Source organism: Lagopus muta, chromosome 3, assembly GCF_023343835.1.
Source record: "Lagopus muta isolate bLagMut1 chromosome 3, bLagMut1 primary, whole genome shotgun sequence".
Lineage (NCBI taxonomy): Eukaryota > Metazoa > Chordata > Aves > Galliformes > Phasianidae > Lagopus > Lagopus muta.
Genome location: NC_064435.1, coordinates 19,741,414 through 19,760,325, shown reverse-complemented (window position 1 = coordinate 19,760,325; position 18,912 = coordinate 19,741,414). Strand labels below are relative to the sequence as shown.

At 35.9% G+C, this 18,912-nt stretch overlaps 1 protein-coding gene across 50 annotated transcripts in view; it reads left to right on the top strand.

The window, feature by feature from the left end:
- The window catches only part of RIMS2 (regulating synaptic membrane exocytosis 2), a 436,647-nt gene that overhangs the window by 341,819 nt on the left and 75,916 nt on the right, over positions 1–18,912 (top strand). For 32 of the 50 annotated variants that reach the window (XM_048938982.1, XM_048938984.1, XM_048938989.1 and 29 more), the window contains 2 exons: positions 4,146–4,181; positions 8,212–8,312. The exons of 1 other annotated variant lie outside the window; for it this stretch is intronic. In XM_048938982.1, the coding sequence (XP_048794939.1) occupies positions 4,146–4,181; positions 8,212–8,312 (137 nt within the window). The remainder of the gene's footprint in view (positions 1–4,145; positions 4,182–8,211; positions 8,313–18,912) is intronic. 17 more of the 50 variants (XM_048939000.1, XM_048938998.1, XM_048938999.1 and 14 more) reach the window with 1 other exon arrangement.

Here is an 18,912-nt window from a genome sequence, read left to right as displayed (position 1 = left end):
GACACTTCAGGCTCATATAAAGCACATCTTCTGCATTTCTGTAGTTTTCAGTCATATTCTTTTCATCCAAATTGTGGAGTATAGCACAGACTTTTTGGAGACGCCTTGTTTGTTGCATCAATATCTTCTGCACATTTGCCACACCTTGGACATAAAGGCCTGGAGAGAGGCTCGGGAAACCCTTATATCAAACATTCTTTAGCCATTGGGTAGTTGTATTTTTCACAGGTTAGACAGCCAAAATGACTAAGTTCAGGGCTAATTTCTTAGAGGTAGAACTGGAATTGAATTGCTCTGTAAACTGGAGGAAACGTAGTTCTTTGATTACAAGGCCTTTAAGTGACTGTTTTTTCTGTTCAAAGCAAATAAATTCTGTTTTTGCTTCTAGGAAACAGCCTTGTTTCCTTTGCTTGCGCTGATAAAAATACTGTTTCAAGGAAGGTATAAGATTGATTTTCCTGTAGTTTCACACAGAACTTTTCAAGAGAAATTTTTTCTACCAACTATGCAAAGAAGTCATGCTAGTAAGAAATCTGACTACCGTTTCTAAAAATACTTATAAAGTTAGGGGCCTACATATACCTTTGATATTTTCTAAATAAATATGATTTATTAATTCCCACCATTTTGAAAAATCAGATTAAGTTTTTCATCACAGATCTAAAGGAATGAATTTATCAAGTCTTAAAAAATAATTGCAGATTTCATCTTGAGTCAGCAAAAAAGACAAGCAGAAACATACGACATTTCAAAATTGTTGTTGTCGTCGTCCTATCTTATGTCTAAAATTAAAGACAAACAAGGAGTTCTGCTTCTTCCTGAAGCAGTTCTGTTCTAATAAGATGAACATCTGTCAGTATTGAAGGTTGCAATTACTTCCATTCAAAGCAGGGAAGTTTATTTCAGAGTTTATTTCAGAACCCACTCCAAGCTCATGGAAATCTCTCTGTTCTGGATCCCAGGTAAAAGAATTATTGTTAAAGTGATCCCTGTACATCAAAAAGTCGTTGCAGGAGAGACAGTTCAAGGTAGAGCCAGACTCTAACCTTGAGTTTTGGGCCACCAATTATGAGAGAAGAAAGAAGCCCTGGAGAAAATCTGTTCAACTCAGCAACTCCTGGTGGCCTTATGGCTACAGTGAGGCTCACCCTCAACTTTCTCAAAGAAGGGAGAAAGATCCTCACTTGTGAAGCAATTGCTGAATGCTGCCATCAGTAATCATAGTTGGGGAGAAGTGTGCAGTCCCACTTCTCCTGTAGAACTGTTATTCTTTTCAGACAGTTGCGGAGATGATGACATTTTGTTCAAGGGCATTGGAGTCCCTGCTCCATGGGTCTTCTTGGGGTGAGGGTAACAAAGTGTGCTGGGGTGCTCTGGCTGTGGCACCTTTAGGTGCCCATCAGATCCTTAGATCTCACCATGTTAAGGCATATACAAGTTAATATAGCTGGTCACAGCCATTTTAGATCAGTTCTTTTAAAACCACTCTTCTATGAGTCTCTTGCCTACCATTATCTTCCCTTTGAGTTCTCTTTCCTTTATTTTATCTCACGGATAGAATATATGTACTTGCTTTGTAAACTAAGCTTAATTAAGGTGATGAAGAAAACCACTGACTGATGATAGTGATATTGAAGAAAACATCTAAATGGGAACTAAAAAGACTTAGGAGTGACTGTTGCCTTTTTCATCTCATATCATTCACCTTGAACCATTGAACCATTTCTAAATCATCTCATTGGATTTTTTTTTTTTATTTTCAGCATTTTCAAATCATTTTTTGGGGTGTCTTTTGTTTGATTGTTTGCTTTGAATTTGCGCATCTAGTAACCAGGGGAACCCAAATCATTATTTACTGTAGTTTCATTGTTCTGAACGTGCTTTGAATTCATTTAAAAGGGGGTGATTAAGCCCAGAATTGCTGTGAAGGTTTTTGCTGCTGAGAAGTTAGTATTGTTTTATTTGCTCAGTGGAAAATACTGATACTGTTCAGTTTTGCTGTTTCCCACATTGAATTGCGATCTTTCTCAATTCAGTTTTCTGTTCTTCCTAGTACTTCTTTAGAATACAATACAGTTCCTGTTTACAAATCAATTGAAACCTCAGTTTCAAGAGTGAGATCCACTGTTGCTGACCCTTCCCATAAAAGTCTGAACAATTTATTTGTTGTAGAGATTTGTAAAAAATGTCACAACACTTTAATTACACTTTTGTAATTCAAAAATCTAATAGAATGTCATGCTTGATGAACCTATGGTATTCTTTTCTGTAAGTCAATGTGGAAATATTTATATATATATATATATACTTTTAAATAGGAGGCATGATCAAGTGAATCTTGGGTGGGTTTCAAGTTTACCATGTTTTGACTATGTCTTCATTTTAAAAGTCATGGTTGAAAAGTCCTGTGGCTCAGTCCAATAGAAAAATGGACTAATAAGCATTTTTATAAAAGGAATTATGCTATGTAGTATTATATTTCTGTATGATGATACTACAGCCAAAGATTTATTTTCAACTTAAGTATGAAATAAGTTGGAAGTTTTATCATCTTGCCTGTGTTCAAACTGGAGGGTATTTTAATGGCTGTGACTTAATTTTCATCTATTTTACATTACATTGAATTGTTGGTACTGCTATCAAATAGCTTTTGCCTTAAAAAGTAATACGGCAGTAGAAAACAGCATTGTACTCATAGCTTTTGTATCAGTAATACAGAAGACAGCATTGTACTCACAGTTTTTTTATCAACAGTAATTAAAAAAAAAAAAAAAAAAAAGAATTGAAAAGCTTAAAAAGCAAACACAACTCTGTATTTCTGCTGTTTTCATAGCAATTACCACAGCCTCCAATGTGGTATTGGCCAGACTACCCAAGGACAAATGAATGTAAAGGGCCTTATTTATATTGCTCATAAAACGGGGCAGAAAAGAATAGGGAATGGATGAGGTCTCAAGAACTCACTGGGTATTTACTGATTTTCAGAAGTGTAGGGTTATGACTTACCATATCCTCCTCCCATTAATTTGTCTAACAGTTCCACTAGGAGTTGCCAGTAGGTAACCATCCTGATAGAACATCTCTGTTTCCTTCTTCAACTGGTAACAGCTTGTGTATTGCAAAGTGTAAAGTAATTTTGTGAGCTACTTTCAATAACCTGTAATTCTGGAAAAATACTTAATTCTAATAGTACATAGTATTTTATTTTGTGTCGGGGGCAAGATTGCTCCATGTTCATGAGATCGTGGTAATTGAAATTAATATAATTGTGGCTTAAAGTAAGAAAAAGAAGCAGTGTGCTAAAAGTTAATATGTTTCTAATTAAAGTAAATTTCTTTTGACAAATTTCTTTCACATTAATTACCAAACTTGGATTTCAACTTGCAGTATTTATGTGCTGCCAAACTATTTGATAGGGATCCAATGTGTTTTGCTTTCTCTGTGACAGAGGAATGCCCTGAGCCATATACAACCTTTGATAAGCATTCAGAATAATTGTTAGCATCAGTTTGTTGGATTTACGAGCATGAGCTGAGTTCTGAGTTTTGATGTTAGAGCCTTTTGCGCTTCATCATGTTTTAGCTCTCAGATAAGCTACAGTAATATCATTACTAAACCTTTTAACCTGTGGAAGCTATGAGAATTGATTAAACCAAGGAAGATTTAAAGCAATTACTGAAAACCATCCTGACACATCCAATTTTTATGCTTGAACCATTAGACTGCACATCGTGCGTGTGCTGCATAAAACATACACCACTAGGAATTTTTTTACTTTTATTGTTGTCATCCTGTCGAATGAAACTGTAAAGTAACTATGTCTGACACCTGCCTTGCTGTCTTTTGTACTGAGTGCATTAATGATTCTGGAAGCGCACAAAATAGCCATGAGTTGCCTCCAGTAAGTCCATGATAAGTGTGCACAAATGTATTCAGCAGCATGCAGTGAATATGCCTCTGGATGTAGAGCACCATATTTGGCTGGTTGACTAAACTATCAATTTAGATTAATTTGATGGTCTTTATTCATTTTTCCTTTCCAATGCATGCTTCATTGTTGTTACTTTTATTATTATTATGCATTTCCTCTCTCACCCTTTTTTTTTGTTTGTTTTGTTTTACATATTGCTTTCATTTGTTTTTAGAAGAAAAGAAAGCAGATCCAGAGAATGGGGATACAGGTAGGGAGACTTATTCAAAACATTTTTGTACTTTTGCCCTTAAGTCCTTTGATCTACGGTGTTTAAGTGAATGTGTATCCTGGAATTGGATCAAAATGTTGATTTATTTTTGTGATTTCAAAGTACATATTAGGAAATGAAAACTAAGAAAGGACTTTCCTAAATGTAATTCCTTTGCTTTCTTAAGGGAGCCAATTTAGAGGGAAAAATGGGAAGAGACCAGAATCAACTCAAGAAAGCTCTCATACACTTTATGACCTATTTTCTCCACCCCAGCCCAGGCATAGAAAGTGCACAACTGCACACTGCCTCCTTCCTCTCTGCAGCAAGTTTCTGACCTCCAAAATCTCACTGTTTCTGTAGTCATCTCTAGTTCTTGTCCCTTTGCTGGAGCCATTGCTCTGAGTAGGAAATGCAGTTGATTTTGTATGCCTCTTCTCCATGCCCACCCAAAAGTAAATCCATCATAATATTTTAAGAACTCTACTTTATTTACATACCCCAGATTTCCCTTTTATTCTCTATGTCCCAGATGCCCTATTGCACAGTGTTTTACAGGCATCTTCTCCAAATGTGTCACTATCACCTGTATCATAACAGATAGAAGAATTTAATATTTCTCACTGGAGCAGGCAATGAAAGAAGCAATGAACATAGTTCAATTTCTTAGGCTAAACTGGATAAGAAGGCCATTTTGTAGGCATTTTTGCCTCTAGATGTGGACCTTGGGCTGTCAACTGAAGAGTCTTACCCTAGAGAATAAACAGTGTTTGACTTGAACATCCAAGAGCAACCTCTAACGCTGAGATGAATGATTGCTTATTTCTTGTAAAAATGTGACTGTACTGAGGTAGAAAAGCTAGACGTTAACCACATTGTTGGTAACAGCCCCTTACATTTTTTAGACAAAAACATAAAAAAAGTTTTCAGTTTTAATGAAAACCTTAATGCTCAATTAGCTGAATCATATAAGGTTTCAAGTTAAAACATTAAAATAATGGGTTGCATTTGAAGTTGGGGGAATGATTCTAGTGCTTGCAATGAGCTCATGATGTGTTACAGGTTTGCTGCCATAGCTGGCCTTACTCTTGGCCTTATTCTGGCATACTTGGTGGCTCCTGGCATTTTGGGATCACCTTTGCACTGTCATGTTGCTATTTTCCCTTGGGATATTCTCTTCTAACATTATGGAGTTAACATATTATGAGTCAGCGATAAACTCTCCATCAGATAGCAATTTCTCCATGCTAATGATCCTACATGTTCACAAATACTGATAACAAATAGTTCAGAGTCATCTACACACACCTCCTATACAATTCCTGATTACAGGAAGGCCCTTAGTATGGGGCTGATGTTCAGGCTTGGTTATCTTCATCATGTTAGGAGTGGAAGCTTCTTAATACACCATTTAGTGGACTCTGTGGCAGTAGTTACTGCTCATGCTAAATCACCCACTTAAGTTTCAGCAAAGTAGAAGCAGAACCAGACATGGCTGTAGCTCTGCATTTGCATTGCATAGTGCAACAGCATGTGTGCACTGGACCATGTGTTCACAGGCCATGGCCATGAGATTCTCCCAAACTTTCTTACTCCCATGCAGCTCACAGCTGCATCTGGCATTAATTACATGAAGATTGTCCTCTGGCAGCAGTGCTGTGAAGTCTTCCTTCATGTCAGCTCTGTTCACAGCAGAAGCATAGCTGAGCTTCTACATTATGAATTTCCATAAATATGAATGCCCTCAGAATTCCCTCTTTTTGCATATAACTTAATTCATCTATTTGTTAAAGGCAGTTTCAATAATAGATAGCAAGTGAGATTTTAACAAGCTTTTGTGGGCATTGAATGGCTTTTTTCTTCCTAAGTTTTGTTGTTATTTTTTCTCTTGAGATCAAACTGAATCACCAGCTTTGCCTGTTGTGCTACAGGGGATCCTGCTTTCAATCGTATTTTGGAACAGTTGATTTTGCAGAACAAGTGCAGTTGAATTTGTGGAAACCTGTCTTTCATCTACCCATAGATCATAGAAAAGAAGGAATGTTTGCTCAAGTAATTGTGAAAGTGTTAATGTGTGATCAGGAGGAGTTATTCCACCACTCCTTGTCATTTACTGCAGGTTAGCAGGCTGTCTGTGGACAGAGAATGTGATGATTTCATACGAAAAATTCATAAGAAAAATTCACAAGACTAACTTTGTGTTGAAAAGCATTTCCTTTGTTGCATTATTGAGGAATAACAAGTGGATTTTTAGCATAATTTCAGTAAAGAGTGATTTATTTCTTTATACAAAAGAAGTTAGATTATTTTACTTCAGAAATATTTCTGTTTGCTGAAGAAAAGTATCAGTTTGCAGCTCAGAGTTTCTGTTTTAAAGAGAAAATATTATATTGTTTTTAAAACCAAATCCTTAGTAAAATAGCTGCAGCTTAAGAATAACTTGGCAGGTATTGATGAGGCACATTTAATGGTTGAGGTAAATAGCAACAGGAGAAACCAGCTATGTTTTATTTTAGGAATTTTCACCTGCAGTTGTATTTTTTGTTATATCTCTTCCTATGAAACTTACTCTTTTTCATTCATTTTTATTGATTCACATCTCTCAAAGATTTATGTGAAGTCTTTTCACTCACTTTGTCTGTAAGGAATACAGAGGGAGAGCTGGAATACAGAATTCAGAAGCTGAAGGATTTATAGATAACAGTACAGTTTAACCCTCTTCTTGCCCTCTCCCTTCTGGATTTTCCATGGGGTATTGCTTGATGTATCTGGAAGGCCTTTTCTCCTGATACGTGCTACTGTTGTTACATTGCACAGAAGGAAAATACAAAGCTAAGAAGCACTGCAAAGGCCCGATGGAAAGTCTCATTTTACTATTAGATCGTGACTTTAAGGTTTAGATTTCAAGTCTTATTTACAGAGTAAACACTGGTATCTAATATTCCAGTCCTAGTTCCACAGATGACAGTAAAGATTGTTAAATGAAGTATAAAAGCTACCATTTTTGACTAATGGGATTCTGAAAATCTAATCCTAAGCAACCTTTGGGTTAAAAATACAGTAAGTTTAAGATAAATGGCAGTCCAAAAAAATAAATGAATAAGTCCTTTTTAGAATTTGGGGCATTATAACATGTTGAAGTTGGAGAGAATCAAGCATCTGTGTGTATAGTAGATAACCATGTTTAGTTCAACAACTTTTTTTTTTTTTTTTTTTTTTTAAATTCTGAGCTGCTCTCTTCCTCTCATTTTTCTGTTTCTGTTTCTCACATTTCCACTTCAGCTTTGGCACTTACTTCCTTATTATTTTGGTTAGTAAATTGTGCTGTACCAATTGGCAGAAAACAGTTGGTGCCTGAGTCATATTTTAAGTACCCATCTCTACTGAGATTAATCATGTATTTGGTCCAAGAATAGTTAATCCTGAAATCATTCTTGAAGTTTTGTGTCATTAGAATGTAATACAGTGATACCACTGGATGGCTCTTTATCATTCCTTTATACCACTTTAAAATATTTTGAGCAAAATAAGAGTGTACTTACATGGTAAACAGCAGCTCTGACAGGCCGTGGTTGTTATTTGGTCAGTAATTCAGTACGAAAATGCTTGTGTCACACACAAAAAATACAGAACTAGGACCTCCCCCCAAAATAAACACAAAGATGTTTGCATTCCTTTTTTGATTTTAATGGAAGACTTAATTTCTCTTGAATATTTTTGTAGTAAAATTCTGTTCTGTGGAAACGTTCTATTCCATTTACATCCATTTCTTCTACAATGTTGGTTTTATTTGACTTGTGCAGATAATCCAATGCTTAATAAGTCTCTGCTGAAGTACTTAGATACAGTTTTCCTTCTTTTAGAAGTTTCTGGTTTTCATCAAAGTTGTAATTCAGAAAGTAAAATTATTTATGTCATAATTTGAATAAATCAGATTTCATTTCTGTTAATAATTTTATGAGAATAATGTTGATCTTGGATTGAAGACTACTTTATTTATTTATTTATTTATTTATTTTTAACTTAACAGGTTCGATGGATATAGAAGAGAGAAACCGACAAATGAAAATGAGCAAGTACAAACAGGTAGCAGGATCAGATTCCAGGCTGGAACAAGATTATCATTCTAAGGCAAGGGAGTTTTGTTTTGAAAAGCAACAAAATATGTTAAATATTACTTTTAGAAAATAATAGATGAATGGGAGGTAATTTCTTCAGTAGAAGATTCTTTCCTGTCTGTAATAAAATTATCGCAAGAGTGCAGTAAAATTCTTAATGCAGAATGTTCTTGATTGTTAAAATTTAAGAAAGATTAGTTAAACCAAATAAAAATGGCACTGTAATTACCTACTGGAATGAACAGTAGGGTCATGATTTAAAAGCTCAAAGAGAAGGAAGGAAGAGGTTTATTAAGTGGTACATGTAGTGAGAGTTATTGAAACCTGTCCGTGGCATTCAAATAGGTGAACACAACGTTATCTTGGTCTACTGAAAATGAGAAGTTATAGTATTACTTCATTTAATAAGGGCAATTCAGCTGATGGAAAGGTGCTCTGTACATCAGCGCGGTCTTGCACACCGACTGTGGCTATGTGCCAGAATTCTGAATCGCTGTGTCGTAGTATAGCCCCAAGTATATATCTAAAATTTCCTGCTATCTGGAACAGGGTCATGTCATATACATTGTGTTAATTAAAATAATCAAGATGTTTTCAATTTAAATTCTATTATACAAAAATAATTTAGTGTCCTGTAAAATACTTCATTAATTAAGGTCAGATTGTAAGTGAGAAACACGAGACTTCTGACCTACAAAAGCTGCTTGAGGAAGAGAAATCTCTTTTAGTCTTTATTTCCAGGATATCATTCCTTTCCTTAAAAGATCAGCAGTGATTTTAAAGCCAGCTTTTTAATATTTGAAGGCAAAATATCAATAAATCTGTTAAGTATTATTTGTTTTGCAGATAATGTAGACTAACTTACTGAAGATAATTCCTTTTGAAAACAAAAAAAAGTGATTCATTTTTGGGAAAATAGCGGAAGTTTTTTTCAAAACCCGTGACAAAATGGACAGAATTATTAATATAAATAGAATTGACAAAGCAAAACAAAAAACCACCTCTGAAACATTTTAACTCTATAGATGTGCTGCTTGATTTTTTGCATATTTTCCCCTCAGTTTTTAGTACAGAAGACAGGATTTTTGATTAATGCATAGGAGGGGCTTGGAATGCTGGCATGCCTAGATGCTTGCTTTGTGTTGACGTGACAAAATTATTTTCACCTGTCTATATTGTCTGCTTTGAAAAGTGTTACTTCTTCCAGGTGAGCGAGGTACTGCGAGCAGACCTCGTGAGTGTTATGATTGTATGTACCGTAAAAATATGAATTTGTGTATTGTATGTATCATCAGAATTACTCTGCTAATTTCCCTGCTCCCTCATTGCTGGACTGAAATTTGAGTCAGAAGGAGAACTGGTACGGAGTAAAGAGAATAAATGGGCTCTGATGTGAGGAAGCTGAATAGAATATAATTACTTAATGGAGTATTTCCTACCTTATTTTATCATTTCACCCACACCATATTATTGAGTCTCACTATACATCTTCTACCATTTTTTATTAAAAATTTACCTACAATATTATTGGAATGTATTAAAGAGGAAAATTTAAATGGATTTCTTTTATGAAAATGGTGGTTTATTGATTGCACACATCAAACAATTTGTCTCCAGAAATAAACAATTAATTTACTATTCTGCCAAAGTGTAGTTTCAGTATTTGGAAATGAGTTATTTATTCTATCTCTGAACTCATGGAACACGGATTGTTCACCTATATGTATTAATTCAAAAAGTACTCTTAAAATTCTAGTTTTTAAGCTATATCAGAACCATAACTCTCATTTGTTGTATGAGAGATCTGTCTTCATTTTTTCACTTCTTCAGTTTTCCTTAATTGAGCGTTTACATCATTTAGAGGCAGAAAATGAGTGAGTACAATTTATCTACCTAATGTCTTCAAAAATTCTCCTGGAATCGTGAACTAAAGCACATATGTAAAAATGCTGAGTGAAATCTCATGTTCAACGTACTGTACAGTGACTTTGACTTTTTTGTACTGTCTGCTGGCACAGCAGGTCATCATGTGTGTCATGCCTGAGAAAAATGTCAATAACTAAGCATTAGGTGACATTCAGGACAGCTAGCAAATACAATTTTTTTTTTTTTGTATTTCTGTTTTATGTCTTTCTTTATAGTGAAATAAAGAGCAACTGAGTGTCCCTACATTAAGAAAGAAACACCCCTCCTTGCTGAGAAAGCAAAAGATCTAGTAGCAGCATTAGGACAATATTAAAATAGTTATCTGGTTTTGTTTTGCATCTGGAAGGCAGTACAGGAATCTTCATGTGCTGGTGTGATGTACAGTCATACATTACGAAGCTGGTGAGAAAAGTATATTGTGATGTGTGTTCGTAGAAGCAGTTAAAATAAGAAACTGACCTTCCTTTGTGTTTTTTTCTTTTCTAGTGGCTGATGTAATTGCAGATTGTATTTTTATTATTGGCATACATGGCTCATCGGTTTTTTTAAAACTAAGTATTTTGTTTCCATAGTGTTTTGAGTGCATGAGTTTAGTAGGTCATACATGCACTGTGTAAGAGTTCTTTTCTTACATGGAAAAGTTGCTTTGGTCTGATTCTGGGACAGAATTAAGGAAATCAAAAAACATATTTGATTTTCATATAAACATATTTACTGCTGGGGAGTTATGAGAGGAAAAATAATAGGTGTATAAAGGATGTGATTTATTCTGTGAAGAAAGGCTGAGGAAACTGGGCTTATTTAGCTTGGAGAACAGAAGGCTCCGGAGAGACCTCATTGTGGCCTTCCAATATTTGAAGGGAGAATATAAACAGGAAAGGGTATGACAAGGGTGGACAGGACAAGGAGGAATGGCTTTAAACTGAGACAGGGGAGGTTTAGGTTAGATATTAGGAGGAAATTTTCACACAGAGGGTGGTGACACACTGGAACAGGTTGCCCAAGGAGGTTGTGGATGCCCCATCCCTGGAGGCATTCAAGGCCAGGCTGGATGTGGCTCTGGGGTGCCTGGTCTGCTGGTTGGTGACCCTGCACATAGCAGGGAGTTGAAACCAGATGATCATCGTGGTCCTTTTCAACCCAGGCCATTATATGATTCCATGATAAAAGTATTTTTGGTAATGTAACAAATGGTTATTCTGAGTATTGAGTACTAGTAGAGTTGTACAGGAATAGATGCTGAAGTCTGAATTTTAGGGCTGGTGAAAGTTGACAGGTTCTGGTGACACAGAAAAAAAACACAGGAGCAAGAGAGCTTTCTACTAGGGAAAAGTACAGCTGTTTGCCATATTATGATTCTGCAACATTAGCCTGTAATTTTCTTCAAGAATATTTCTAAGGCTAGTTTATTCTTTTGCATAAAAACTAGGCTTCCTAGTTCTTATGTATTCCAGCAAGATGAAATGCTGAGTAGACGGAAGAGCCAAGATCATCATCTAGAGAGGCTGAGCCAGCAGTATTCTGGGTTTGTTTTAGTCACCTTTGGTTTAGCTGGCTTTTGAAGCTGATTCCCAAACTACCGCTTACAACTTCTCTTTCTTTTTGCTTGGTGCTACTGCCATTAACTCTCCTGGCAGGCAAATCAATCGATGGTGCTGTAGTTGGTAACTCCTGCCCCTGGCCATTCCCATCACTGCTCTGGTTCATGAATCCCTGCTGACAGATGAAAGGAAAAAGGTGGAAGGAGTCATAGTGTGCCTGTCTCCTTGCTGCCATGAGTAGGATGTGATCAGTGGGTTGACTGGGGAAAGCTGAAGGACTTTGTTATTACTGAACAAAAAGTGAGAAGATGGTTTGCAGTATGAACTCAGTGTAGATGAAGTGATACCTCCATCAACTGAAGCCCTATTAGCCTCTCCAAGGGATATCAGTAATTAAAAATATTGCATGTCAGAATAAAAGAGGTTGTTTATACAGGAGTTAGAATAGAATAATGAAATGTGGTTGTTTTCTGTAGTATGAAATGTAAAACAGAGACTGGCAACTAGATGACACATTTAAATGTAAAAGTATGAGGTTCATTTTGTTTTACTGGGAGAAGACAATGACCTACAAATAGGCATAGAGAAATCCAGTTATATAACTTAGTAATTAGCATATCAATTAAGGATTTAATATACTAAAGCAACAAGAAACAAAATTGGGGTATAAACAGTAGAAGACAAGATAAAATCTGAATTTTTAGCAAGCAGGTGAAGAGAATACTTAGCCAAATATAGAAAAGAGAACATCAAACAAGGAGTAATAGAAAACACCAAGGAGAAATTTTCAACTTCTGCTTTAACGATTCATATTGATGGTAAGACTCTACATCATGAGCTACCTGTCATGCTCAGTACCTTTTAATCAATAGTCATGTTTCAAGATTTAGAATTCCAGATACTGTGCATCATAAATATATAAGCATAATTCTGTGTCTAGTGTAGGAGAGTAGTACATGACAGGGCTGAATGTTCCTTTGTGATCTTCTCAAGCCTTAGCAAGACCAAGACAAATTAGCCTGTGACAAGGAAGGCTTAAACGTGTGTTCTCTTCATTTGACAAGTACAGACACAGCGAAAATGCCCTTGGAGCATGCAGGTGCCAAAACGTTGCAACTGTTCAGCCTGGGCCACTTAGATGGCCATCCTTACAGCCACAGGAGAGGAGAATAAATAAAGTTTATGGTGAAAGATCTGAGGAAAAGAAAAGGAGATGGCCATGGGATGGGATGGACCATCCTTATGGACTGCCTGGGTGTGGGAATGTGCAAAAAGCAGGATCAGCAGTCTGGCTGGTGAAAAGGTTGAGTGTGAAGCAGGTCTCCTTTGCTCCCAGGCTGGTCACAAATTGCACAATTGTCCAAGAGCTGCCTTCTTCCTCCAAAAAGTGCAGTGAGTGGCTGTGGCAGTCAGGTTACCCGATTGATAGTTTGTGCTCTTCTGTGATCTCTGAGGATTTCTACTAAGCGAGATAGAGAATCTCTCTTTCTCGTAGTGCTGATAGCAGTTATACTTTCAATCAAGTATTGTATTTTAAATAATTTTAATATTTATAGAATAAACCAATGATACTGTAGTCCTTGTTCCTAGAAATATAGGATTTTAAGATTAATTACAAGACTTAAGAAGCCAGGAAGATTAAATAAATTCAGAATCCTATACTTGATCTGTATAGACTTGGTAATGTGGAAAACACCTTGTTTCACTGATGTTTTTATTGCACTCTTGTATTTTGCTGGTGAGTTAAAAACAGCTCAGTGACATTGAATATAGATGTGGATTGGTGAAATTTCCAGCAGGTTCTTCTTTAGTGATATCCAAAATCTGAGAAATAATTTGTCTTATATAGTGGTGCCAAGCTGCCATGTTTCTCCTTCATTTAGTTCAAGCTCCCTTTTAATCTACTTTAATTTGGATGCTTTTCTAATTTATTTTTGCATCTTGAGTATCTAGCAGAGGTTTAGGGTAGTCTGACATGTTATACCACGGTCAAGACAAATACTGCATTCAGTCATCATGGTGATGGCTGCAATATAAATAGATTAACTGGACCAGTATGGGCTGCCTCGAGCTGTCTGCTGTTGCTTTGTGCTATCTGCCATTTTCTAAGTTTTTGTGTAAGCTTATTGTATGTCTGGATAACAGAGATTAAATACATAATAAAATGTACGTAATGTATGCTGTAATGCTAGGACGAATCTCAAAGAGAAAAAAAAATGAGTCCTGAAAATAAAAAATAAAATATTCAGTTTAATTACATCAAACTGATGTATATGAAGTATTTATCAAAATGCCTATCAACAGATTTCCACCAAAAGCCAGCTTCAATGAAGTAGTTGTAGCTATTCCATTAAAAATCACATTTAAAAATCACTTGAATGCTGTCCTGACTAATTTCCAATGAGAATAATCACTGCATTTTATCTTGAATCCTTTTATCCTTTTTGTAATAGAACATGTTTTCCTCAGAGAACTGTTTGATATAGGCCCATGAATTGCTAAACTGATCGTCTCTTTGGGTTCTGAGCAGTTATCTTTTCATAGTAAACTCAATTATTTCTGTTTATGTTTTTTTTTCCCCTCAATTTAAGCAGTAAAGTTCCAAGATGCAATTGAACTGAATAACAATTCATGTACCAAGTACTGTGTGTTTTGAGTTAATTCTCTAAAATGTACTGGAACTGATATTATGCAGATAATAGATGAGAAGATTCAGAGAAAACAAGAAAGAAAATTAACTGGGAAATATGTACTAAATGCTGTAGTAACATTCAAAAATGAGGGATGTGGGAAGTTAATAGAATTGCTACAATAGGCAGGAAGCCCCCCAAAATTAGAATAATAGTCCATGATAATATGCATCACATCTAGCAGCAGTTCATGCTCCTTAAGTCTGTGCCAGGCAGAATAGTTGGTAATTCATATTTGGAAGATGACATGGGCAGAGCCATTGTTCCAGCTCAGCCAGAAACATGTTTGCTAAATCCACTGCTAGGTTATTGACCTTGAGGAACCAAGGAAAGCATTTCGTTCCGTTGGAATGGATGCACCTGAAATCCCAGTGCAGTGCTGGCATGGAGCCTGCTTAACTGCTCGGGATTCGAAATGAGAAAAAAGCAGGACCTGCCTCACAGGGGTGGTTCAGAGAGCACAGCCACTGCCTGCATTTGGGTTGTCCCCCAGGCACGGGGCAGGAGAGCTCTGGCTGCCCCATCACCTCCCACCCCGACCTCCCTGTCTGCCACAGCTCGTGGAGCTCCGCCACCAGCAGCAGCTCCAGCTGCTCCTGACATACCTCAGGAGGGGGTTCACCCAGAGTTTGCTTTGGTCGTGTCTTTGCTTTGCTTTGATCTATTTGTATTATGAGGGTTGTTCTTCTTTGACAGCTGCCCCAGAGAAATCAGTGGTAATTTTGCCAGTTTACCAGCCTTAGCCTGAAGTTCAGATTTTTGGATTTGAGGATTTTTTTGCCATCTATCATCATGCAAGAAAAATGCTTTGTGTCTCCATGGGATTTGCCCAAGGCATTGCAGTTTTTTAGTTCTTTTTCTGGAGTATCATAAATACGGAAGCTCTTGCAGTTTGTTTTAGCAGCTTTGTGGCTGCAAGCATCCATACTGCAGGTAGTACAGGTGAAGAATTTAGATGTATATGAAGCACACTAATGTTTTTCTGTCAAAGCGGACAAGGGAGTTAATCAAAGTAGGGTCAGCACCTTCAGGCTCAGAATTGAGAATTATTTCCTTTGTAAAGACTTCATGCCTTCAGCAACACTTCTGGTGAAAATTACTAAAGGTTACTAAAGGACAGAATTACCTCTGAAGCCATTCTAAATTTTGTTGGTTCTGACTTTCATTTGGAAGTAAAGTCTAAGCTTACAGGCATTAGTATTGATGTAGTGTTAGCAAATAGAATATTGTCCATAGTGATAAATAAGAAATAATATTATCCTGCTCCTACAGATGGAAGTCGTTGCTTTACCAGTGATTTCAGTGGCAGCCTAGAATAGGTGAATAATAACAAAAAAGTAAAGAAGAAAAAAAAAAAAGAAAAAAATAAGCCATTCTGAAAATTCAAGCCCTACTTTTGAACAAAGTAATGATGTACCCCATTCTCTTTTTATTACAGTATAAAGTAGACTGTAAAATAGTTACGTTATTGCAGCAAACTCATTTTACTAGTAGTATTCTGAGAAAGTATAACATTAAATTTAAGATAAAATTATCAAATTAAGTTAAAATAAGATCTACATAAACAGAACCTCATCTTTTCCCCTAGATAAATATTTTTCCAAATCTTTGCCTTGAATATGTATATTTTCATTTAATAAGCTTGAGTATCATATGTGAAAAGCCATTTGGAAATCGTGTTTCCTCCAAAGCCAGTGTATCCTGAGAAAAAATTTATCTATCATATAGGCAACAGTTCTGTCATGTATATCTTTTGGTATATCTTTTGCCTTCAAACTATGTCAAATCTTTAAAGGGATTTCTATTAGCTTCCTTACATACAGTATCTGGAATCTATTAAATTTTACAAAAAAAAGGATGCATCACCCTGTTTTTTTTCTTCCTAGAATGACAGATGACATCAGGTGAAAAACAATTCCAGTGATCTGCGTACTTCTGCAGTTTAATCTGAAGCAAGTAGCTAATTATTAGTATCTGCACATTACTTAGCTTGCATATGATTTTCTAAAAACAAAATTGAAAACACTGACAAGATTTTCTATGTGTAATAGAAGATAACGTCAATTCATTTCTGGTAAACAGGCTGAGTTTTAGTTTCGAGAATTCTGAAGAGGTAGCTTGGGTGTTTTTTAGGAGACAATGATAGAAATGTTTGCTTTTCTGCTCTAAGCTGGTTTGCAGTCACAAGAATTCAGAAATGCTAATGCTATGCTAAAAAAAGCGTCTGTAAAATCAAAAGAACTTTCAGGGTTATTAAAATTCATTCATGTCAGAGATCTTCAGAAATGTTTACAAGAAGTTACTGACCCCAAGAATAGTTCCCACATAGGTAACTGCTTTGTGAAATGATTTACATTCCCTGTGCAGTTTCACTTGAATTATTTTGTCTTTGTTTTCTGGAAATGTTCCATATGAGTATCCTGCTGCTAAAGAGTTTTATGAGGTAAAGCTGAAGTTGTAGGTAATGGTGGTAGACGTTGAATATTTTCTGTGAAAGTCAATTCAAATTAGCTTTGCAAACAAGCAAAGAGCCAAATAGTTATAAAATGTAGGAAGTTATATGGAAGACATTAGTGATATGTATGTTTTAATTATTTCATCTTCGTGAACTGAAGTATAATGAATCAAGAAGAAAAAAGAGAGCTGAGGTTTTTTATTTTCCAGGAGCAGTCTGCACGCTCATGATCTCCCAGCATCCTTTTATTCCCAGCCTCTCAAAATAACAGGGATAGAGGTGCTGAAGAAATACATTTTAGAGAAAAGTGATGTTTTCTAAGCAGTTTAACTTGTTGACAGGGAAAAAAGGAGATAATGCTGCCTACATCCGATAGATTTGTTTCTCTCTTAGCTAGATACGAATTTGAAAAAAACAAAATCTAACATGTAGACAAATGATTGGCTGAGCGTATGCATTTATTGTGTACTTGACTTGTTCAAAATGTATTGTAAGGATCAGTGAAAACAAAAGGTTAATAAAAAGTTACAGGATCTTCCCTCAAATCATACATGATTTTTGAGGCTATTCTCTTTGATTTCTGTTTATTTAAGGACTTATGAAGACAAGTTATACAAAGGTACATTTATATCCTATTCTTGTGTAACTCATGGTCCTTAGGCACTTCTGCTTACAGGAATAAGCGCTCACCAGATGGCCCATGTGTCAATCCAGCTGTTCTCTTCAGCATGAATTCCTTCGATGGTGCTGTGTCCCAGGACAAATTTGGTGAAAGTCATGTTTCAATGTTACATAGAAAATGTTCTGTTAAAGGCACAATGCCATACTCTTGTTCTCAAACCATCAAGTTTGTTGAAATGCTTAGCAGACTTCTGGGATTAAAGAAAAAATGGTTGCCTCTCTATCTTTCTTATTTGCTTTTTCTTTTTTTAATGAGAGGCACATGACTGAAAATAATGGAAATGTTAAGTGAGAACTCTTTAAAATGCATATTGTTTAACTCCATTACTTGAGTTTGTACAGGAACATCTTGGAGAAGCTGAAGCTAGGTAAAACAACCAGAGACCTGAGCACTTCTTAAACCAAAGAGGGCACATGCCTTATTATCCTCTTTAAAAATTAAACTGCTGCCTAGATGGCAGCACCATAGGAAATGCGAGGGCAGTGATGACACAAATGATGTATGAACCACTTGAGGAACAGAAGCAAATACAGGAAGTACATTTTGATTCTGTTTCTCCCTACTTTTGTGAAATCACCACGAGTGGAAAAAATTAATTTTTTTACAGTTGACAGTGTCCATGATGGTGCATCTTGGCACAGTGTTATTGAATACTGAAGAACTGGTGATCTCCATTAGAAATAACTTTCTTCCTATGTATAAGATAGTCCAAAAATTAACATGTAGCAATTAAAAACATGCTGGGAACTTTGAGAGGAGTATTACATCAAAAGTTGATTACCCACACTCACAAAGCCAGCCTGTGAGCCTCTTCCTCTAAAGTGAAACTTAGTGACTAACTCTACGCTGTTTTAAGCAGCAGTCAAAAAATCAGGAAGTCAGGAATATGAAAGGCAATTTGGAGAGCGATTGTTTCAAGTAAATCTTAGAAATATGCTTGTTTTACTTTCCATTTTTCCTGCTTTTCTGAATTTTTTCATGTCAGAAAAGGATGACTGTTGCACATCCTTTCACCTTTAATTGTAATTAAAGGATTCCTCTTCTGAAGTTCTTATTTATTTACTTTCATATTAGGTAGACTCGTTTATTCAATATCTTTGCTTTTCTTCACAAGTATTTGGAAATATTCTGGCTATGTGAGAGCATTCCATGGTTTGGCTCGTCAAGGCAGGTTTAATCTGTCAGAATCAGCTAGGAACATGGAAAAGGTCATCTTACATTAATACCCAGTGTTTGAAAATTCTTCATAAAAATATCAGTTGTCTTTCTTGATAAATAATATAAATTAATTGTCTTACTTAGTATGTATTTACCTATAT